At 48.2% G+C, this 25,043-nt stretch overlaps 1 protein-coding gene across 1 annotated transcript in view; it reads right to left on the bottom strand.

Annotated features, from left to right (window-relative positions):
* The window catches only part of LOC104410985 (B-cell lymphoma/leukemia 11A-like), a gene marked incomplete at its 5' end in the record, with an annotated part of 60,345 nt that extends 35,528 nt beyond the window's left edge, over positions 1-24,817 (bottom strand). Inside the window, 1 exon segment of the mRNA XM_010021301.1 lies at positions 24,488-24,817. Within this exon segment, the coding sequence (XP_010019603.1) occupies positions 24,488-24,817 (330 nt within the window).
* Positions 24,818-25,043: the final 226 nt, after the last annotated feature.

Genomic DNA, 25,043 nt, shown 5'->3' on the forward strand with positions numbered 1-25,043 from the left:
GGAGATACAAAACCAAACACAAAGCCTAAAAGTATTTCATTGGGATTGAAGCTCAATTTACAGCTCCCGAGACTCAAGGGTGTGTTTGAGCAGCCTTTTGTTGCAGGGTTTTGTCAAGGTATGTTCTGACTTGTCCCCTGCATGGTTGTGCAGTAATTCTTGATACTGATAGTCAATTACTTTGTTCACGTCACTCAAACACCGACTTCTTTTTGTTTCCTTTCTTTCCTTTCTCCCTTCTCAGCGTGGCTAATCCAGGAAAGACAACAGACAGCTAAACCACCGCTTCTAAAGGCTTTAACTCCTGGCCAGCCCTGTGGTGCTGCCCTCCAGCCCTGCCAGGCACCTTCCCTTTAGTTAGCACAGGTAGGAAAGCGACCTGCAGAGCAAAGAGACCTCCTTATCTCTCTTAAAACACAAGTGGGTCCAGGCTCCACAACTTCCTTCCCGATGGGATAAGCACTTACCCAGGTAATCTCATTACAGCCATTGTTCTCTGAAGGTTAATAAATACTTACCAGGATGAGTAAAGGCTCCGCAATCTGACCCCAACACAGCAGAAGTGATTGCTTAGGGCCAAATTTTCATACTCTGATTATGCTGAACACCATATTCCTCTGCTAGCAGAGCGGCGTTAGCACCCAAAATAAATGTGAATGCTTGCAAATAAGGTGTTGGCCCCACTTCTGGCCTCAAGTTTTTATGTCACCGTCATTGTGATAGCTCTGAAAATTAGCAGATGCCGCCAGATCCTAACTAATACATCACTGAGTTATTCTGGAACAACAGCAAAAGCAAATGATATGAAGAGCAAAATTCAAGGAGATGCCTTTCTCTCCTATTTCAGCATGTAGAAGTAATTAAAGGGGTTTTGTTAATTTAAGGAAACACTTCACTTTTTCCTCCCATCAGACATGAGGTGGGAACTACGCAAACACGATTCGAATCTGATGGGTTACTGACATACTGTAGCCCCAATGACTAACGTAAATTTGAGAGTTATGGAATCAAAAACTGGGTTTCCAAGAGCTCCTCAGAAAGAGCAGCAGTTGCCACCCTCCCCAAAGCCAGGCCAACACAGCTCCTTGGCAGACATGCTGGACATCCCCACCAGGACATTCCCATTAACATGGAGAGCATCACGACCAGCACTCCATAAAACCCTCCTCCTAACTCCCAGACTGACTAAATACCACTGGCAAGGAGGGTTTTCCATACTAAGAACACATACTTTGAAGCAATGCTACTCTTGGTCACTCAGGGTGATTAAAACACATTACCCACTTGTTGCAAAACTCCTGTTGGCAAAACATATGGGTGAGTTACACCAATAGATGTACCCAGAAATCCACATAAAACCTCAGACCTGTTCAGGGAAATTGATCTTGCCCCAACATTAAATAAAACTAACTAAGACAAGGCAAGCAGATAACTACTTTACAAGGGAAGCTGTCAAACTGTTGTGCTGTCAATTGTATTTAAACCTAACTCCCTTCATAGGAAGTCCATATCCTAATTAGTGCAGGACAGAAAACAAATTCTCCATTTGGTTTCCAAACAGAGAATTCAGAGAGAAAAACTGCATGGAAATGTGTTAAAAGGTTCTCATTTTTCAGATGAACACATCACCATGTGCTGAAATTAAAAGACCGAATCCTACCTCCGCAACTAAACGAACATCATACCAAGGTGAATTATTTGTGGCTCTCCCAAAGTCCCCCAGAGAATGAGGGAACGTGCCAGGACCTAAACTTGGCCAGACTTGCTGCACATCCCTATGGGCTCCTCAAGGAGGTCTACAACTTGCCAGGGTCTGCAAGGGGCAACCAGCCTCACACAGAACCCACATCTCAGCTCTGCCCCTTCTCACACCACCATCCTGACCTCAAAGGTGGTGAATTTAATGTTCATCAGAGTTGCCTGGCTGAAACCGAAGAGGTTTTACCACTTTGCTCACAAAACCCTTGGCTCCAGAGTCTCCATGACCACACCTCCTTCCAGAGGTGCAGAGACACCCATACAGCACCTGTACATGCTCCCCTGAAATGCACCCTGCACACAAACCACAGCCAGAGAGGCTCTCACATTGGGAGGCAATGAAATGGGAAGGACGGTGACAAACAGGGTGCAGGATTCAAGGGGAAGCAGGTCAGTGACAAGATACACAGGAAAAACGACATCTGCTTATGCCAGTCGTTGACCTTAAAGCCCTAAGAGAAGATGCCAACGAATTCAAGAGGGGGACTGTGTTTTAACCCAACAATTACCTTCGTAACATCTGCTTTCCCCTGCTATTTCCACCCAGCTTGACTCAACCCAACATGTGGAGGAGCTGCTGCTCCCACCAGCCCTGGGTTGAACCTTGCTCTCCTTGCCCCATGAAGCCCCACCAACCAGGTTTTTGGGGTGATGACTGGTCTGCTGCCTCACTTCGGGAGGGCAACAGCATCACCCAGCTAGAGAGAAAGGTATCTCTTGACATGAACAGCCCTGCTGACTACTGGCCTGCTGCTCCCCTGGCCTTCTTGAGGAAGGTTATTGGGAAAGCAGTTCTGGAGCAGGGCCAGCCACGTCTTTGAGGTGCCTTTGATCCCTATCAATCTGACTTTAAAGACAGAGGTGATATTAGATCTGATGTCCAAGAATGCCCTTCAAGCAGAGGATGTCGAGGTCTCCTACCAGCTCTTTTTCCCACCCATAGCTGGCCCAGAAGAACCCAGCCTCCCAACACAGACCTTGGTTTTGATCTCCTTTCCCCCCACACCTCCACTTGGGATGACCACTCCTCGTGCCACCCACAGCTGGTGATTAAGGTGGTCACATCACTGATGAACTTCTGGACCTGGCCTTGACCTGATCCGCTTTTAAGGCGGAATAAACTTGTGCAGAATCTTCTTGCTGCTTTTTAGCCAAAAATAAGTAAGACAAAACCATGCCCAGCAGCAAAAAGGACTGTTTGCACCAACAGACCCATCAGTAAGTAAATAATATTTGTCACGGGCTTTGCACTACAGTGTTTGGACAGACACTCTAAAGATAAGCACCAGTTTGGTGTGCGTGCTTGCCAACTGGTCCTGTCTAAACGCTCTCCATCTCAACACGCTTTGGCTGGTAGGGACAGGAGCTGGCATTGAGCTGGGGATGCGGGTGCCCATGCTCCAAGGGATGGTGTTATAGCTACCCTCCATGTCAAGACCCTCCAAGCCTGGGCAGAGGGGAAGAGCTAAGGCTCTCCATCCTCTCTGGTGCCAGATTACGTTTCCACAGCAGCTGCTCCTTTTGTCTACTCCCAGGAAAGCCAAACTAGCCTAAAATTTAATTGAATCTGCTGTAAACCCAAGTGTCAGGCACTTAGATGGCAGCTAAAAGCGCCACTCTCAGATAACTGAGTGACACCAGCTAATAATAGCCTATGCATTAGGAGAGCAGGAGCAGACATTTTGTGTAACCAAAGAGGAACCTGCGCCTGGGAACAGCCTGGGGTGGCCAGTCTCAGCCCCACCAGCAGCAGACACGAGCCCACCCGGCCCCTTATGTGATTAGCAGCACTAATACCACCGGTGACCTCTCTTTCAAGCTCAGAGGCAACAATAGTCCTGGCTTTTGTTAGCGGGAGAACAAAATGCCACCTTTTACAGCTCTGCAATCATCGCTGCTTCCCTTTTCATCTCCCAGAGGCTCTGCACCAGACCTTGCTCACCAGACCTTGCTCACCGGGGAGGCTGGTTAACCCTTGCCAGGCAGCCTGGACACAGTGGAGATGAAGGGTCTGCAGGGTCTTCATCTGCATTGAAAACACCAGACAAGTCCTTTCTGGTGGTGTGCAAGAGGGTTCTTCTCCGCCAGATGTTGCCATAGGCATTAAGTGCCTAATGGCTTCTTCAAGCCTCCCCAGTGCATCAGTAGGTCACCAAAAACCATGCTGAGTTCTTCCCCCCCTCACCCTGCCCTTGCAAACTGCCTTAATGAATAAAATACACCCACTGACCAGGAACTGGTTTAACTCAGGTGATCTTCTTAGGTACTGGAGAGGGCATCTTTATCAGGGACTGTAGTGATAGGACAAGGGGAAATGGGTGCAAACTTAAACAGGGGAAGTTCAGGTTAGATATAAGGAAGAAGAAGTCCTTCCCTGTGAGGGTGCTGAGGCGCTGGCACAGGGTGCCCAGAGAAGCTGTGGCTGCCCCATCCCTGGCAGTGTTCAAGGCCAGGTTGGACACAGGGGCTTGGAGCGACCTGCTCTAGTGGAAGGTGTCCCTGCCCGTGGCAGGGAGTTGGAACTGGGTGATCTTAAAGGTCCTTCCCAACCCAAACCAGCCTGTGATTCTTTCATTCAACCTTAAGAAGAGCTGCTTGGAAGACAAGGAGCCCATGTTTTCCAGAGCAGCTCCTCCCAAAGCTGCTGGGGCTCAGCAACTCTCCCAGCAGAAACAGCAAAGCCACATCTCATGGAAGGGATGCTCTTGGCACATGGTGCTGGTGTGAATGTGCATCTGGGCTTGCGTGCAAGGGGACGGATGCTCAGAGGTGCTCGCTTCCTGCTGCCCATGGCTGGAGCAGTGCTTGCTCAGGGGAAGACAAGCCGTCATCCACCTTGAGATTCCCAAGGGAGCAGGGCACTCATCCCCCCACACTCCTCCCGCTCCCCTTCCTCCCAACAAGGGCTATAAGGATCACGGGGAGCTTTCTCCCGGGGCATGCACGGGTCTTGGATGCACAGCTGACTGCACGTGCCAGTTATGCTCCAAATGGGTTTTCACAGGTCAAGGTTCTGCAGGCAGCAAGAGCAAATGCTATTTTTAGCCAGAGTAAGGTCACGGTGCTTTTAGAGACAGCGAGGTCTACAATAAAACCTATTGATCAGCCTCTGGAACTAGTGCTCCGGAGAGACGCCTAAATTGAAACAAAAATTGCCTGCCCGTTCTCTCTATAGACTCGGTGGGTAAAAGCTTGTTGGAGCCCATCTCTTTCAGGAGATAAAATAAGTAAGAAGAACCTGTGTACAGACCAAGGTTGTCCATTTAAGCGGGGGCACAGGAGGGAAGGGAAAGTGGGCCTCACAGGAGAGACCAGGGACTTCTGCTGCTGCTGCAGATAAGGGGGTTGCCTGGAGAGCAAAGGCCATCCTTGCCATGCCCATGACTCCCATCTCTGCAGCTTGCCTATGAAGGCACTAGGACAACCTTGATTTCTAAGAGGATTAATGTTTTACTTGCATCTCGGAGGATAAGGAAGGCCTCTGAATATATTCATCACTGGGGTCCCCCACAGCACACATGCACACATCTACTTGGCTGCGTGTGTTTTGGCAATGAAGATCACCCAGCTGATACATGGAGGCCCAAAGATGGAAACCAGACCAGTATTTCAGCCAGGCAAATTATTAAGCTGGATGGTTCACACACCTCCAAGGTTTTCACAACAAATTCCAAGTGTTTATCTGGGTCACGTAAGAGCTTTAACCAAAAATACCGAAGTGGTGGACTACCACACCTTCAAGTTCAGCCACAGACCTAAAGCTTTAAGTCCACTATGGGCACATAAATACCTGTCCATCACAGAACCACCCAGAATCACAGACTGGTTTGGGTTGGAAGGGACCTTAAGGCTCATTTAATTCCAACCTTCTCCCATAGACAGGGACACCTTTCACCGGACCAGTCACAAGAAGCTCTTTATTGTATCGGAGACTTGCGAGCACAGGGATGAGCGTGGAACCACGAAGTATCTTCGTTCATCACGTGCCCCACTCCCACAGCCTTGCTCCCAAACAAAACATGCCACAGTAAACACAATCCATACATCACACCCTGACACGAGTGACCCCATTAGCGAGCTGAGCCTGTCCAAGCCGGAGCACCCCACCATACATTAGCAATACAGCGACCGATGCATTTGTGGGATATAATAATAATAATAGTAGTAATAATAGTAGATGTAGACTACTGAGCTGTGAAATGCTAGTATGGGTGATGGGATATGTAGTTTACTTCCTACTCCAGACAATAACTGCATGAGAGGAGAGACATACTCAACTGCTCAGGTAACAGCAGATCATGAAGGAATTAAAGCCCTCACAAGCTTGCTCACCATTCAACTGCTACATTAGGCTGTAGTTTAAGTTTCTGCTTAATAGATACGACAAGACACAGTATTATCTGTATGGTGACAGCACTACGGGGGAATCACAATAAAAACCATGGTTCAGAGCAGTGCAGTAACTGTGATTCAGGGAAGAAAACCCAAAAAGACGGGCTGATCATTCCAAAAAAGACATTGCTGTTGGAAAAGCCAAGAGAATTATTCTTTTACTTAGGAAATCAGGCTTGGATTTTGTTTGGTTTCTTTTTATCAAGGTCCTTAGGCTCCTACCAGCACTTTTATGATTTTCTTTCTAGTGCCCTGTGACTCTAGGACGAAGTTTGAGGTGAAATTAATACAAAGAGTAAGGACAAAGTAACTTGGGAATTAAGGACACTGGCGCAGCCCCTCATCTTCTTAACTGACAAAATGAATGGAGCTTTAGTGGACTCTCTGAGAAAAAATCAAAGCTAATTTCTGCTTATAATTACTGATACCATAACAAGTATCCTTTCCAGAAAGCCTACTCTGTCACCCAGAAAGCAGATGCAAATATGGGTATAAATACAGAGTGCAATGAAGCCTGTGGTAATGCTCACATTAACCGCCGAGCAGGCAGATTTTTACCCCATATATGTATATGGGTACACGCACCCGATGCTGACAGACATCACTTGCATCCAGGCTCGAGTCGATGCCTGCCACACTGAGGTTTCTTCTTCAGTGGCTGTTAGATGGAGCTCTCCCTTAATCTGAACATAAATAACCACAGCGGGTTGATCCCAAGCTCCTTTATGCTGCTGTGCCTACCAAGTGACTCTCCTGGCTTCAGGGGAGCTGCTTCAGATTTATGCCTGGGGTTACTCTGAGTAGGATCTGCCCCAGCAGACGCTTTCCTCCACATCTGCCCCTGCCCTTGGGGTTTTGCATCAGCACAGAAGCAGGGAGAGGACCACAAGCATCCTCCCGCTGCTCAAGAGGGTCTTTTGTGACCTGCTGTTGGGCACAAAACCAAAAAGTTGAAGCAGAAAGTTGCAGATTTACTGCAAGATGCATCTAATTTGTGGGGCTTCCAGCACAAGGAGGCTTCAGGAGCAGCACCTCCCGAAAACACGGACAGGGGACTCAACACCCTGCTCCGCCGAAACACCTTCACCCCTCGCATAGGGAAGGCACAAGGTGCGGAAGGACCCAGCTCTTTCCACATCCGGGGAAGGGAAATAAACCCCCAAACTTTTCCTTTTTGTCTTTTCCATTTGTTTCCGAATTAGCATTCAGCGTCTGACGCCGCAACACGGGTAGCTAAAAATGTGTGCGCCGAGGATATGTCATCCATGAACAAAGTGGCTCGTGTTTGTTCTTTATTATTTAGGAAATGCACATTAATTACTGCAGATTTTCTCCTATACATCTACTGTATCTCGGACAGAATTGCTGAGAAGGTCTGCAGAATAAAAATGTATGGGGTAATTAAATGGATATTTATAATTAGAACTTAATAATTTGCATCAGGGACAAATGAGCTCTGATTTCAATCTGTAGTGCATTTAGATTAGCCTGAAGATAGTGTAATTTGATGTTTTATAGTCCTCCTCTCAGATTAGGAAACAATACAGTGTCTTTAAAGCAGCCGTGTTTGTGTCAGGAGTGTGTGAAGAAGAAGCCGCAATGAAAATGTTTGACAACGTGAAAGCAGCCATAAATTACATGACAACTGTGTAAAAGTCCTGATGAAACAAATAAAGGGCTGACCTATAACGCATCTGACTCGGCGCCGCACCCGGACCGCTCGTCCCGGCGCTCATCCCGGAGCGCATCCGTACGCGCCCGGCTCCTTAGCACCGAGAGAACTGTGAATTATCACTAGTCAACAGCATTGATTTTTAGTCGACGTTTCAATCAGGTTGAAGTAGAAATACTCCACTGCTCCCCCGGCAGCTCCTCGCCCGCCGCCTTTTCGGTGGCAGCTCCATTACAGCCCCATTGTTCCCACTGTACAATATTTATCACGGGCTCTCCAGACACAGGTACTTGACCTAAAGGTCACCCGCCTTGTCTCTTGGACATACAACCTACCTTCATCACCAACACCATTTACCCAAACAGGGGAGCCCCCATGAAGCCTGTTACCTTCCTGAAGACACCCAGGGCGAATGTCCCCCAAAGCCAAGCACATGCCCCCAAACCAAGTGCCTCCACAGGGCGAGGTGAAGCAGCCAAAGAAGCGAGGTGGACCCCTCGCAGAGAGAAAGGTCTAGAGATACAGCCATGTCTTTGCTTCGCTTCCCAGCTCTCCCCAGCCACCAGCACAGAGGAAGGGCAGTGCGGCAGGGATGGAAATCTGCTCACCCCACCAGTGCTGTGCTCTGAAACAGCAGTTCCCTGTCTCACCCAGGTACTTACTGCGAGGGTGTACTCATTAGCATCCCCAAGGCACTCACATAATGGATGCCGCAGAGGTAAACACCTCGATCAACAGATAACAGGGAATCCTGTGCAGGCATTACACAGGGGAGCTGCACACGTGCGTAGGCAAAAGCCTAGGAAAAGATAAAGGGGTGCCAAGTCGCTGGGAAGGTCCCAGTCAAACCACTGAAGGTCCCAGTCAAACCACTGAAGGTCCCAATCAGACCATTGAAGGTCCCAATCAAACCACTGAAGGTCTCAATCAAACCACTGAAGGTCCCAATCAAACCACTGAAGGTCTCAATCAAACCACTGAAGGTCCCTTCCAACCCAAACTGTTCTATGATCCTATGAAACCAGTTACGGTTTGACACACAACGCAAGTGCAAGGGAAGAACCAGCTTCAGGAAGGAGACTTCCAGACCCAGAGCCCCGGCACCCGATGCATGAAGCCATATCCCACAGCCTCTTCCCAGCCTTTGTGCTTTCCCCCCACAGAGCAGAGCTCCGTGTGCTGCACATCATCAGTGGCTAGTAAAAATGTGAAGGGGAGGAAGCAAAAACATGAGGAATCAGGAGGAGCTCCCTCATAAACAAGTGCTCACAGACCTGGACGCCCCACACACAGCAAGGTGACCAGGCAAAGGTTTCACCTGCAAAAGCCATCCCCTTTCCAGCAGGGATGGCCATGAGATAGAGCCACAAGCATCAAGCAAACCTCCTACTTCCCTGCAAGGCACAGGATGGGCAAATGACCTGCTCCTCCCTACCCTCTGCATCTCTGATAATGCCACCCTTCGCAGCAGGAAAAGCCTATGTTTTCCCAACTGTGCCCTTTCTGTGCCTTTAGAAACCCCCGTGGTGCCAGCAGGACGGAAAACAGGGCACTGAGATCTTCCTTTGAGGAGTTTCTTGTTTGACCAGAGCGCACGTTATTCAAATCAGCTCGAGTGAAACGCAGTTAAGCTGCTGTTTGTTCCAGCACGATGAGACTGGCCTGTTAAAAAGCAGAGATGTCAGGATGTTACAGGCTCAGCCTCCTGCCAAGACTGGTAAGTAGCTGCACAACTGTCAGAAACAGCACGATCAAAAACTGGGTAAAACCCCAAAACAACCCTGTGTCCAGAGTGTGCTGGGGCCACCTACACCCCAGCCACATTCCCTTGGGAAGCTCCCACTCCAGGTAGCATCTGCCGCAGCCCCGTTGCCTACATCCCTGCCAAATCCACCTCTTGCAAAGCAAGTAATGTGAAGAATAAGCCACGATAACCCAGTCAAGAGCTCAGATTTGTCTTTATTCTCGCCACCCCGTAACAAGAAAGCACCTCGATGTCACGCACTGCGATGGCCGTGCGAAGGCTGAAGCGCAGCCACCTTCACACCAAACACAGCTCTGCATCAGGGCACCAATTCGACTTTTTTCTCCTAAAGTTACTTCAGTAGGTGGGAGCCACCATGTGAATGAAGGTGCTGTGGTTCACAAGCTCACGTTTGCCCTCCCGGCACTGCCTTTCGGATGCTTTGTACCCCCGGATTTAACTCCTGCTAGCTCAGAACACACGCACTCCCCTCCTGCTCTCACATCACACAACTCTCAGGGTTTAATTTGCCTCTCAGAACACCAGTCAACCCACCCCCCCCCCCCCCCCTCTTTTTTTCTGTCCTGGGCCCTCAGGTTACTGGCACGGCGACAACTCTTTTTTCCCAACAGCGAGCCAGGAAAGATGATAGAACCTGCGTGCGTGGCCAAGGGACTGGTCTCAACTGGTTCAGAGGGAAAAAATGGAGCTGTGTCTCTCTCCCCCCAATCCGCCACAACCCCCTCCCCGTTCTTGCCTTTAGCCAAAAGACCTGGGAGCATTTGATGTACAGTCAGCAGGTATTAAAAAGAAGAGGGAAATGATTGAAAAGGCTGGCGGGCTCCGGGGCTGTGACACTCTCATCAAACTCTGGACTTCAGCCAAGTTCATCTGTTAATGGAGAGCCACAGCCAGGGCCTCCCCCCTCATCATCACCCCCCTTCTCTCTCTGCTCCCTCCTCTACCTCTTCCTCCCTCCTAAAAAAACTAGACATCGATTATGTCTGTGCTTTTCCCTTTCTATTCAAGATAAACAAAGTGCTTCAAGTTCAGGGCACACCCTGGGACCCTTGACAAAGCAATCTATCATCCTGTCTGCTAAACCAGTCTGGCCACACCACGGCGGAGGAGACTAATGCTTCCAGTGTACAATTTTCTCTTTGTGCTGCTGCCCTATTACTAGTAACCTCTTTTCTTCCCTACCTTCCCAGGAGCAGATGTGCTTGACCACTTTGCCTAAGCCCCTCCTGGCAAAGGCATTTCATGCTGAAAGCAACCTCAAGGATTAAAAAAGAGCCGAGCCCCCGCCTGCCCCCTCCTCCTCTCCCCGACTCCTGTCTCCATCCCCATGTCCACCAAAGAAATCCAGCACAGAGCTTGGTTTTTCCTTCCCCACTGAAGACTTCTTCTTAAGGAGGGAGTTGGGGTTTAAATCACATCCACTAATTCATTCTGACTTGCAATTAAATGCAAATACACTTTTATAGCCAGCATGGAGTGTATTAATTTTAACAGCAAATGACAAAATAAGAATACAGTCCCTCCAATACCAATAATGGATCGCACTATAAATCATGTTAGTGGTCACATTCATTAAAGCTTGTGGAGCGCTTTGAGATCCGCGGGTGCAACGTGCCATCAAGCATCACCTCACCCGAATCTCACTGCATCACCCAAGCGCCCCAGAACCCAAGGGCAGGGGCATAAACTGGAGAGCCCGATGGCACAGGGAACACCCCATGAGTGCTGGGGATCCAAATGCACCCCCTGTCCCTCCTGGCAGCGCCACTGGTGCATCCCTTGACGCGGGATTCACAGCCCAACACTGAGGTTGGGTCTCGCCGTGGGACCAAGCCATTTAGGTCAAGGGAAAGGCCAGGCTGAGTGCTCCGAAAACCAGGGTGTTGCAGAAATTAACAAGAAACCACACATCACTATTTAAGGCACACATCCTAATGCTCCCGGCTGCAGACAGCTCTTACCCCCTTCCTTCCCCGGGTCTACACAGTGCTCCATTTGCTCACTGCCAGCACTGAGATCCTCTGCACAGTTTATTAGCCAACATGGGGGAAAGTGAGGTTTTTCTGGCTCCTTTGTTTTGTTAGGACAGCTGTGTGCCATTCCCACCCCCTCCCACCCATCCCCTCCTAAAGAAATAATTAAATCCAATTAGGACCAGAAAGTAATTTACATTTCGGTTCTGTGTAAGATGGGGGGGGAGGGAAAAAAAAAACCCCACCACCAAAATCCCATAAAACACATTGCAATGAAATTTCATTCCTTTGCTACTTATTTGTCTGCATTTGAAGACACTTTCTCTTCTCTAAAGGTCTGGAAATGTTGGGTTTATATCTTGGTGCGTGGACCCAGAGGGAAGAAGAGGAAGGTGGAAGAGAGCAAAGTTGTTCCCATCCCCTGCTCTGCGAACAAGACAGTTGTGCTGGGGCAGCCCATCCTGCTCCTGCTTCTCCCCTCGCCGTGCCGGGGGCTCCTCCACCGCGGTTTACTGATTTACAGAACCTTGGTATGTGAATGGCAAAAATTCCTTGGCATAAGTATATGTTTGCTGATCACATTTCAGATCATGTGTTGTTCATTATTATGACTTGCTCAGAAACAGTTTGCTACAGTTATGTGGGTTTGCCTTGGATATTTTTTTTCCCCTCTTTTAGTACATTGGAAACAGCACCGGGAAGGGGAGGGGGGGGGAAGCAAATGAGAGAATGTTTTTGTGTCTATACGTTACCTCAAACGGGTATTTAAAAACATTACAGAAAGGAATACACAGTATTCCAGGACTGAGAAAGGAAATGAGATTAACAAATCATTTCTTAAAAGACCCAATGTAACGTCGAATTTTGAAGCCGAATATTTTCCTTTGCATGTGTATGGAATTACGTGTGGATTCGATATTTATACACTTCTGAACTATCTAAAAATACACCCAGCCAAACCGATGCGTTGGATTTAATCTGGTGCATTATTTAAGCAGCTCGAATAGAAAAAGTCTTTTTGCCAGGCAAGGCACCCAAGCGAGTACTATCTGTAGCACAGGGCAGCAAGTCCAGGACACATTTAGTTCTAAAAATACTACCCCTTGCTTTGTGCAGAGAACTTTTCCCCCCCCTCTCCCCGAGTCCACATTCTGGCAATTAGAAAAGCAAATACAGCATCGCTCAAGAGAAAATAAACAAGGTTTTCAACCAACGCCACTGTTTCGCTTTCACCTGTGTTGTAAAACTCCCATTAATTACAGAGAGTTTACTCCAAACTCCAGCAATTCACCCTCATTCTTCGCTCACGGGATGCGATACGAGCGGGTTTTCCTTCCCCATGCAGGTAACCCTGCATGCGCCCTTCTCTCCACACATGGCACGAAAACACGAGCATTTACCTTTTTTGTCATTTTCATATAGTAAATTATCCATTAGATTTCATCATATCTTACTAAAGCAATTACATCAAGAAAATGATAGCGCGTGTGGAATCAATTATGCATGCACTTGGCCGGGGACCAAAGGCTATGAAGTCGGAGAGGGCAGAATCGTTCGACACACACAAATAAAAAGCCCCTGGATCTCGCAGATGGACCCCATCAGTTCATCTTACTGCCGAAAAAGTTCATGCACTTAATAATTTATTTGTGTTCTGGATACTGTTTCCCAGCTGAATATTAACAACTTTGAAGTGAACCATGCTTTTAGCGTGGTACGGGTGGAAGTCATGGAAGGGCAGCAGTAGGTCTCCTCCGAGGTTAAAATTATACTTCTGTTCCTTCCAGAATGGTCATTTTTTTCCCTCTTCTGTTTATTTTCTTTCATTAAGCAGTTCCTTTAATCAGGGTATCCCTTTCACCCTCCCAATTCATCTTCTTACCCCATGATAAACTCTCAAACCAAAGTTGAGCATCAACTACCGAAGACTCACAACTGAATGGATGGAGCGAAGGCAACAAGAGCCGCGGTGCTGCTGGCACAAGGGCCAGCCAACAGGGACCCAAGGGCCACGCCAATCCATGCAGGAAGGGTGGCAGATGGCCTCCAGCGGTGGCCGGGCGCAGATGCCCGGGCAGGTTACAGGAGCCGGGCAGGCTTCCAGCCAGGCTGCTCCCAGTTTCCCCTCCCAGCTTCACAACAAGGGTTGGACAATTAAAGCCTTGCCCGGGCAGGTAAGAGAAAAAGACCCTTCCTTGCGATGAGGCAACTTGACTGGAAGAGGAGCAGCACCGACAGCACAACTTGCTCCTATGAACAGGGTGCTCCCTCCCACAAACACCCAACAACAGCTTTGCACACATGTGCAGCACAAATCGGGCCTGGGACACGCGTCTTCAAGGCTGGTCATGCAAAGGAAGGTCCAAGCGCTGCTGTATCCTACCCTGCCATCACCTCTTCCTTCTGCCCAGGCAACCCTGGACCATGGAAAAGAATTCTTTCCTAGCTATACATATAGAATTATTTTTTTTTAAAGGAATGTCTCCCCCAAATGGGAACAATTTCCTTCTACACTTCCAACCAAGTGTACTTAACATTAAAAGAGAACTGATAGAACATATTTAATTACTCAAGGTTAGACTCCTAATTCCTCAATTCACTAAAGGAAACTTGGCAAGAAGATGCATCATTTTGCTGCTTTCTACTGGAGCATCTGAGGGAGAAGAGCCACTGAGGCAGCTAATACACAAAACATGATCAAAAGTGATTAACAACAGCTTCATATGCAAATTGCATTAATGAAGGAGTGCAAAGTCATCATGTAAATTAAATATGTCAAATCTCTTGGTGAACTTTCAATCTTGAGAAGAAAAAACACCGCTTTAATTTTTTTACATCATCAATTTTCCAAGATTGAAAATCTAAGAATCTTGGTGCTATAAAACAATTTTCACCTTTTTTTTCTCCTTCAGCAGCCTGACAGGCTGGCCTGATGTGTGCCGAATGCACATGTTAATAGGCCAATCAAAAATGCAAAACAATTCGCAATTACTGCAAGGACCTAATGGTCATTAGAATTTACAACTAGGTAATGAACTAAAGTCTGCCCACACCATGCATATTCATAAAGCAATTTAGCCTTTGAAGATTAAAGAAGTGCTTAAAATTCAAATGAGCTTTAGCAAATTATCAGTAAGATTCATCCAAAAAGCAAAAGGGTTTTTCTTCCTGTGATTTCCTTATTTTTTTAATGCAAAATTGTTATATCTTCCAGACGGAGCTTCAACTAAACACAGGGCTCCGAGTCAAGCCAAAGGGGCTGGAGACAAACAGAGGCAGAAAACATTGTTATGGACTTTGTTCCGAAAACTAAGCCCTTAAGAGCCAAACCTATCTCTAAACATGGTAATTTATCAAAAGCAGCACAGACTTGCTCATAGGCAGTATTGTGTGCTGCTCTCCGAGAGCAGATTAACAAGATTTCAGCCACCCTCCAAAAAAGCCTTTTTCCCCTCAAGTCACATCTCCCGTGTAAACAGCAAATGTATTATAAAAACATTATTTCCATCCAAGTGCAGCAGCATTAATTTTGGGAGCCTCGGCGCATTTAAAGAGGAGGGATGAAAAGCTCCCCGCACCGGAGCGTGCCACCGAGAAAGTCGCCTTGCTCCCAGGGAGCAAAGCCGATGCCGGGAGAGAGGGAAGAGTTTGCTGGGGACCGCGGAGAGCCGGGAACGCTCCAACTTGGCTCCACTCTCCCGATCCCAACGGTATCTCCTGCAGGGGAGGTGACCTCGGCATCGGGAAGAGGCTGGGGGAGGAAGGCAGCACTTTGAATGCTCAGATGATTTCTATTCCCACCTTTCCCAGCCTCATGGTTCATCTTACCTGTGCCCATGCAGAGTAAAACAGAGGATGCCCGGGGCCGTGCTACCACTTCTTTAACATTTATTAGACAGCCAAACATCTGTTTCAACCACGAGTCCCTCATTTTAACCGATTCCCCCCAACATCAGCATTACTTCCCATGAGTTCAGGGAGGGCCAGTATGGGATGTGACAGCATAAATCACAATTAAGATTACAACCAAAAGTTTAGGAGACACCGCTGGGTCGCCGAGCTGCCGAAGGCCACGTCTCCCAAACCACCTCCAAGCCATCTCCCCCATTAGGAGGTTGTTTTCTCCCCCTCCAACCCCTCTTCTGCTGCTTTGGATGATAAAACCCCACCGCTGGGCTCGGAGTAGTCCTTAAAATAAAGCAATTAACTTATTTCCAGGCTCCAGCGAGCGATCGTGACAGCCTCCCCCGGGCAGAAAGTGGGAGCCGTGGTCCCTGACCCCCGGCCAACACAAAAGAGGCAGCCCCAGCACAATGCCTGCTGTCAGCAACTGAATTATTTTTATACAGGAATTTTTATCTCTATGGTACAAACAAGTATGTGTCTGTGCTGACTTGTTAAGCAATCCACTTGTATGTAGAATAAGGTTTTTTTTTCCCCCCGCTACCAGTCACACAGCTCCTAAGATCAGAAGAAATACGTACTCTTTGAAGCTCCTCAAATGTTTTAGTTAAAAGGACAGCAGTTGTTTTCAAAGATCCAAGAGTATCTTTATCAGGATTTAATTTTTCCTTATTGATTTTCTTTCTAACGTAACACAAATTTAACACAGGACAGTTTATAGTTTATTACAAAATAATACAGCCTCTAAATAATCTTTCGGGAGGTAATACTCTCTTTTTCCCCAATGCATCCCCCGCTGTGCTTTACCTCCTCAAAGAGAACAAGGCTCCTGGCTCCCCAACTACTGCTTCTCTTTGCACAACCACTATTTCCTAAACATGAAAATCATCGTTGATAATAGAGAGAATCCAGGGAAAAGCCGGAAAAGCCCCTGGCCACCCTCACGCAGGGAACGGTCCGTGCGCTCGCGATGCCCTGGCTCAAGCACGACACATCCCCTTACTCCAGAAAGAATAAACTCAATAGCTAAAAGGTAACGAACCCCAGATGATGCACGCACTGTCCGAAAACACCCAGCTGTGATGCTGTAGCAAAGTAACGCCGGGTGACAAATTAATTGCTGGGAATTTGAGGGGAGGGCGAGGGGAACATCTTTATTTTTGCATTTTATATTTGGCTGCCTGCTAAATCAATTAGGCAAAAGCAAGGAATGCAAAATTACAACTCCTCGCTTCCTAAGGAGTGAGGAACTGTCGTGCGTGTTTATTCTAAAAGGTAATAGTTGTAGTAATAATAATAACAACAACAACAATAATAATACCCACAATAATAACAGCACTGAAGGCAAGGCTCTTCTTCATGCCTTTGTTGTTCAGCAGTAATTCCATTGTTTATTTAGGCAGAGGTTTTTCTATCTGAAGCTCAGATCAAATTGTAGGTGTAATTGTTGAGCACTTATGCAAAGCAGAGGGAGGATGGAAGCACAAAGTCCTCGGGTTTGACTGACCAGAGCTCCCCAAGCCTCCCTCGTTCCCATGTGGATGCAGCACCCTTGGAAGCGGCTGCAGACCTCAACGCCTACCTGGAAGGGCTGAGTTGAAGCAGGGCTTCTCCTCGCCAGCTACTTCACAGGGATAATAAGCCTCATTTCCTTGATGGTAATGCTGTGACTGGGATTTTGCTCCTTGCTCCAGTCTTGGTGTTTCAGCTATTCAGCACGAAACACAAAACATCTAAGCTCGAGGTGAGCTCCGTACCCATCAAATAGGGCAAAATAGCAGGGGTTTAGGAACAGCGACCTGTCCAGGTAAGAAGTTCCAGCAGGATTCAGGCAAGAGGTCTCCGGGGGGAGCAGAGAGCAGGAACACTTTGGTGCTCTGTCTGCAAACCCAGAATTGAGCAGCTTTTTTTTTGGCAGCCGATTCGTTTCAAGTGTTTTGTTTCAGGAAACGTATGTATTTTTCTTTGTGCATTCTGTGGATTTACTACAACTGCTCCTGACAGCTGTTGATTCAGTTAAATGAGCACATTATTAAAAACCCTCGAACACAGCCACGCTGAGAAACAGACACCTTGGGATGGAGCAGGAGAGCAGAATACAGAAGAAGATGCAAATAGAACGCGAAGAGGATGCGCAGAGAATGGGCTGTGCCTGCAGCCGGGGGGCAAAGGGGACTCCAGCCTCTGTTTGTGGTGACCCTGTTTTCTTTGTTCCAACCAGACCCAGATACCAAAATAGAGTAAAAAGCAGAGCAAATGATCCCAAGCATAAAAAATAAATGTTTGCTAATACTTGGGAAATTACATCCCCACCAGGCTGGCGTTTAATGGGCTTCAAATAATTCTGCGCCGTGCCTCATACTTTTGTTTTGTTGCCTTACTTACGAGCCAGTTTTGCAGAGGAAGAACACCTATATAGGAGGAGGAGGGAATGAAGTGGATGTTTTCATTTTGCTTTAGATCAAAGGCAAACAAGAATGCAAACTGTGGCATATTGAGTATTTTTTTCCAGCGCTGTCATTCACGCTAGGCTATCGAAGTTTTATACAATTCCCCAGCCCCGCTGCATATTTAGCTGGCTGTGTACAGCTTTATTACAGCGTGGGGGTGGTGAGGAAACATTAATATTCCTGTGTTGCATCTGACAGGACATTTACATGCGCCCATCTGAGCTCACACCTGAGAGCTGCTCCAAGGTACAGTAGCTGTGCTCCGATTGTAAAGGCAAATGAAGAACACAAATTCCCTGCTGGGATCGGGGCTGACCTCACCACACCCCGCACCGCAAACCTTTCCCTTGCCAACCCGAGGCAATGCCACCTCCGAATGAAGAATGAGCCGGGGAGCAGCCACCGAGTTACCAGCCCTCGTGGAAGATGCTCCCCTGCAATCTCTTAGAGATGCACGGCGAGTGCAGCCGGCCAATAAAGGTTGGGAAACAAACTCGCTGAACCCCACGCGGGATGCGTCGCATACTAAACCAGATTAGGAGGATGGGGAGGATGTTTATGGGCTTCAAAATGGGTTTGGCATTAACAGAGGAGGGTTTGAATAATGGCAGCGCTTGGTGTGAACGTCCACGGGGGTCTGCAGTTGCTGGTCCAGCTCCTGCAAGCGTTGACGCGCACCAAGTACTGTTCGGTCTGTGTCTGGTGGGACAAAGCACAGGATGGGACCCTGAAGAGCAAAGTGTTTCATGGAAATTCATTATGATACGGGAAACGGCTCATCCCAACCGCTCGGGTGGTTTGTGGGGACATTAACGTGCCTGTTAGTTTAAAGGTAGGTAATAAATCTCAGCACTCCATGTATCGGTATCAACCATCATGAGCCCAAACCTGCTCTGCCTGCCATGACCGTGAGGCAGGCTGGAGCTACTGTGTTTGTACAGTGAGGTAAAGTATGTTCATTAGCCCAGGGAGGGAAAAAACACAACCAATCAATGGTTAATTTTAGGGCCATGCTACCAGTGGGAATATATATACACACACACACATATATATGTAGGTCTTAATGTAATAAAATATATGAACTTGTGCAATATCCCAAAAGCTGACACACAAACTAAGGCCCTCCTGGATGGAAGCTGCGTTCAGGCTGAGAAGACAAACCTCCCTCAACTCACACCATCACTGGCAGCACCATGACCCAAACAAAATCCCAACAAGCAGAAAGGTAACAAGAGATCCTCAGCTTAAAAAAGAAACCCAAAAAAGCCCAGTGGCAACGTGCCAGGCCATGTCCAGCCGTGTCCAGCTTGATGCTAAATGCCTTTTATTGCACAAAGCTGGTCCTATTGGATGTGAAAGAGACGGAAGCTTGAAGGGAATTTTGTCCCCAAAAAACGCCCATAATGAGGATGCGTGCAGGCAAACAACTGGAGGCTGAACTCCCGTTGCCTGATGCTGCCTCACAAGCCTCTTTAATCGTCTATTATTTGAATGCAATAAGAAAGAGCTCGTGGGCTGAGGGTTGCATATACAAGACGGGGTGATGCTAATAGGCCTCCTCCTCTTTAAAAGAGGCATTACCAAATGATGGGAATGTTTAGGGAAGACTTTATTTCTCCCACCGGGCTAATTAGAAGGTGCTTCATTTACTCCCTGCCTCAGTTTCCATCACCCAGCACTGGTTGTGGGGTCTTGCTGTATGGAGCCTTACAGCCTTACGTCTCTTTGCAAAGCTTTCAGCACGTGATGCTAACGTGCCCCTTTGGAGATCAATACGAAGCTTAACACGTGCCGGGACGCCTCTTCAACCACAAGCATTTTAGATGCAGCGATGCTTCTGCCCATGGTGAGCTCCACAATTAAACGTCCCGTACAACAGGAGAAAGAATGCAAAGCAGATTGCTCATCCTCTAAACCAGGAGATCCGATTTGGAAGAAACAAAATAAAGCAGGAATATTCAGGGCACCGCAGTGCTCTGATGCTCCCTGAGAGCAGAGGCAAACTTTCTACCCTGGTGCTGCGCTTCGAGTGAACTCGTATTTGTGTTTCCAATAAGGAGGCATTTTTAGACTAACTGGCTGCAGCAGCAAGGAACAGGAAAACTAACACAATCTCTACCTCGTACAGAGGATGGTATTAGTGTCACGTGCTTGCTCCTCCAAAAAATGCTATTTATAAAAGGCAAAGAGACGCCACTGACTTCTCCCCGTGTCCCCACACGAGCAGCATCGGAGCAACTTTGGGATCCCCTACATCTTTCACACTTTTCCCCTCCCGGAGAAGTGAAATTCACCGCGGCGCAGGCCACTGCCTTTAATTAAGCTTTCAAAAGTCTTCTGACAATGCCAACAATTGCAAGACACTTCGAGAGCTCAATCATGCAATCATCGTGACACTTCTATTTACAATTTGTCTTAGAAAGAGTTGCTCTGACATTGTACTGCGACAAAACAGCCGAGCTGCCAGTTCACAACCTTTCTCTGCCTTATTTACAAATACAGCCTGTACACGGGGCTCCGAATCTCAGCACCCACCCTATTCCTCCTGCCTGCGAGTGTTTCACCCAGCCTGTGCTCTCTGTTTCTTTGTATGGGGAAAGCAGGAAGAATTTTACTCCAAAATATTGCCATAATCCTTTGCCCCCCCCGCCTTGTTTTAAGCTTTCATCTTATTGTTCAGATGCAACGCTAACTCTTCAACGCAGACATCAACAATTTGTTGTCTCTGCAACAAAACCAAATGATAAGGAATCGCAATTTACAACCTCCAGAATTCTAATGGCAACTGCTAACAGCCCACGAAAAATTCTGCTCAGAGTACCTCCTGAGAACTGCAATAATCAAATGCATGTCCAAAATCTAGCACAAAATCACAGCCACCCTGCCCTGGCTACGGCAGGCAGAGGGTGTTCTGATGTTGTTTTCCCACGTATTTTATTTGAATGCCACAAGCAGCTGGAGAATAAAGGATTCGAGCTGTAAAAATGACCTCCTCCCCTCTTTGTACAGTAAATACGGCATCCACGGATACACACTCGGCATTATGAAGGCGAATATGCAGCAGCACTCCAAAGTGTTCCTCCAACTGCATCCAAGAAACATTTCAGCTCCTTCCTCACCCAAAAAAAACCCCCACAACCTTTCATTAATTCCCTTGGATTTATACGTTCAACAAACAAACTGCTAAAACCTGCCACCGGGCAGACAATAAATATTTCTCCAGCCTTTTCAATAAGTGAGCAGCAATTTTACACGCGCTGATCTCCAGATACTTCAGTTAATATTTCCCCCTACTGTAAAATACGAGAGCGGGTAACTCAAGCCCTGCCGTTGCACTCCCTGCAAATCACGGGCTGCCGGTATCTGGTGGTGAGGCTTTGACATACATATTGATGAAAGCTGCCTCACTGGACCCACACCACATCTCCTATTAATTTCCAGTTCAATTTATGACATTTCAGCTCTCGCGCTGGATCAGCATCACTCAAGGTTTTACAGCGACGCGCAGGCTGACACCCACATGGAAGAGGCAGGGACGCGTTCCTGCGTCGATGATCTCCCAGCTACTGCACAGGTTGCACACACACACACGTACACATGGAAGCTCTACGGCTCATCCCAGTCGCTGGAAAACCGTGGGGATAAAGAGCAGCCCATCGCTGGTTTAAATAGACAGCATTGCTGCCTCCTTCCTTGTCTTTGGGAGAGGTGATCCTTAAGCACTGCTTGTATTTAGATGGTATTTTAGTGTGACACACCAACTTACTGACTACACAGCTGCATGCAGAGCACCTCTGTCTCCAGTGCTAACCCACAGCACCTCTTTTGCCCTAACAACTAATTTAGGGGTGTTTTTACCACGCTACTAGATGCATATTTTCAGGTCTCTTACCAGTAGGAATCAGTCCCCTCAAGCCCTGTGTATTTTTCTGAAGGCAGCCTCTGTCCTTTTCTGGGTTTTAATTACTCCTATCTATCTTTTTGCATTTTGCATTCTTGCACAGAAATCAAATACAAAATACCAAAGATGGAAGAGCCTGAGGTTCAGTGCAGGGGCCTTCCAGAAACCTGAACTCCACAGCTCACACCGAGACCCTCACTGGGAATATTACTGCCAGACCCCCCCCAAAACTCCCTGCTACAGGCAATGGATCACTCCAGCTATCGCCATGCTTCTTGGTGAGCTCAATTCATCCAAGTGAAAAGGGAGATGAAAACAGGAAGGAGAGGGACAGTGCAATACCACGTAACTCCCAGTGTTCCTTCCCACTGCACATCCCACCTCTGGGAACAACCGGAAGGACCCCAGTGCCCATCAGCTCCATCCCACGCAGGGAGGTGCAGAAGACCTGCACCCTTGGACCTCCCATCCATGGGCACGTTGGGCGCCACCGCGCAGAAAACTCCGGGTGGGAGATGCCTGGACAATGCAGCTCCATCTCTACTCACAACAGCACTCGTGGTTTGCACCACGGACCCTCCTGCACATCACCTGCAGAGCAAAGGCGATCCCGACGTGCAAGAGCGAGCAGGATGAGGCCGATGTGCACCTCTCCATACCCACTGCTCACCGAACCATTAAAGTCCGTTAAAACCACAGCCTCTTCTGAACTAACACCACCCATGCCATCAAACCCTTCTCGCTTCACATCACCCGCACATCTCCAAAGGGTGCTTTGGCCGAGCCTCCCGTGCCAAACTGCGCCAGAGCAACAGAGTTTCCCATCCCTGTGGCCAAGGGACCTCTCGGGGACCACGGGAGGAGAGCGTGTTTAATTCCTGCTTGACAGACACTGTGTTTTGTCTGTTCAGCAGAGCGGCGCCGTACGTAAATACAGCGTTACATCACGCTGCTGCTCCTCCATATTTGGTGATTTAGTATGGCTCCAGAGCTCGGAAGACTACAAATCCCTTCCACCAGGATCCCGCTTCATTAATCATGCCCTACGCCTCGGCTCTCGCCTTCCGTCAGATCTGGCTGGGATGGGCAATAGGAGGAATTCCTGGGGGGGTTTTTTAAGTCTCATTCAAAATGTAGCTCAGCAGTAGCTGAGCTTCTGTTTCCTCTTAAACATGTATTTAAAGCAGTACCTATCGCCCTGCAGGATTAGTACATACTCATTCACATGATGCACGCGTGTGCGCGCACACGGCTTTGCACACACACACGTGCACAGACACGCGTGCACACTGGGACATCTCTGCTGCCACCACAAAACCTTCAGAACTGCATCCCTCCAACATGGTTTTGATGCTCGGTTCAGAGGCCAGTGAGGCTGCGGGAGCATCACACCGAAACCTCCCCTCGCCTACTGCCCAATTATGGTTTAACTCTGTGGCCAAAGCAAGCCCAAGACAAGCTCCAGCACATCATGTGCTGATGATGTACAACCCTCAGCGGTCCTGTGGGCTCCCCAAAGACAGGGACCGGCCGTGCCACATCCCGGACATGACTGGGAAGGGGAGTTTGAGAGTGGTTGGGGTGTTTGTTGGTGTGGATGCGCTGCGGTCTCGCCTCTTTCACCCAGTAGTACTGGCGCGGTCTGAAGTGATTTGCAACGCTCGCTGCGAACGGGCAGGACTGTTGTTTACTAGCAGGGTTTTCAAAGCAGAGCGTGTCCTGTTACACTCCCAGGGCTCTGGGGTTGTCTTTCACGTAGAACGCTCTGGGTTTTTTAACCTCACATGTGAAAATACCTGCACGGCGAAAGGGCTCCCCGGTTTAAAGAAAAGGCATAAAAATCACGCTAAGAAATTGAATTATTTATCCTTCTTTTTGTTGTTGTTGTTGTTATTTTTTAAATTACATTTCACATCGTTCTGTTGCACAAACCAGAACTCTGCCTCGGACATTTGTAGGGCTGACATGTGGTTGTGTAAACCGCAAACAAAATCAAGATACATCTGTCAAAACCACATCAGAGACAAGGGAGAGCACGGCGAAGCATTTATCATCTGGCTGAGGAGGCAGGCTGCAGAGAGCAGCCTTTCCTGTCAAACCAACCTTTTGAAATATCCAACATGCCCTTAAACTTTTCGAATAAGCATGTCTGTGCGCTTCAGCAACTGCCCTCTCTACTCTGGCCTGGCCAGTCGAAAATGGCATCTTAAAGTCAAGGTCGGTGGTGTCACTTTGCCATGGGGCTGTGTTTAATTACAGTCCATACGCTGCTGACAGCCAATATGGAACCAAGGCTGGCTGATGCTCGGTTAACTCTTTCAACCCCTGACTTTGCCAAAGGCTCGGAAGCTCCCCGCTGGATGGCACAGCCGGCTCCGAAACCTCCTTCCCGGCAGGCGAGACACCGGGACACGGTGACTACAATACAGGCAAATCACGAGAGCAGCCTCAGACAATGCCACTAGAACCACCGGCTGGCACGGCACGTGCCTGTTGCTCCTGCCTCTGTGCAGGCACTAGGGAATACCAGCTCCCCACTAACCCAAAGGCAGGGTATTTAACACGTCGATCAGAACAGAGAGACAGACACCGGCAGTTTACAACTGCAAACACGCTACGTTGGCAACTGAAACGGAAACGAACTCGCAAACACTTCTCCTTGCTTTAATTTACCTGCTATATGTTCCTGTTTAGGGCAAATTCCTCTAGATGACGTTGATAAACAATCGTCATCCTCTGGCGTAACCTGGATGCCAACCTCCACGGGATTGGATGCTTTTTTCAGCTCACTTGGTGAGGGTGAAGGTGGCTTATCCACAGCCTTCTCTAAGCAGAGACTGCCATTGCATTGTTTCCGTTTGTGCTCAATAAAAATAAGAATGTCCCCCAACGGAAAGTTCATCTGACACTGGCCACAAGTGAGGAGGTCGTGGTCCCCTTCCGGAGCTCCCAATGTGCCATGTTCAGGTTCGTCATCAGTGAGAATGGCTTCAAGAGGTTCGGCTGCAGTTTGAGAAACAAAAGGAGAATTATTAGAGCTCTCGGGGAACAGGCACCGAGTCCCCTCTTCATGAATATTACACCCTGCTCACACCCTCCGTCCCCCAGCTAAACCCATGCAACACAGCTACTAGCACGGCAGCAGGGAGATGGATTCAGCGGTTACAGGGAAGGGGGTTTGCAGCTGTAGCAGGCACAACTCGGAGAGCCAGCACTGCCTCTGCCTCTG

This window comes from Nestor notabilis, unplaced genomic scaffold (genome assembly GCF_000696875.1).
Source record: "Nestor notabilis isolate BGI_N333 unplaced genomic scaffold, ASM69687v1 scaffold6469, whole genome shotgun sequence".
Taxonomy (NCBI): domain Eukaryota; kingdom Metazoa; phylum Chordata; class Aves; order Psittaciformes; family Psittacidae; genus Nestor; species Nestor notabilis.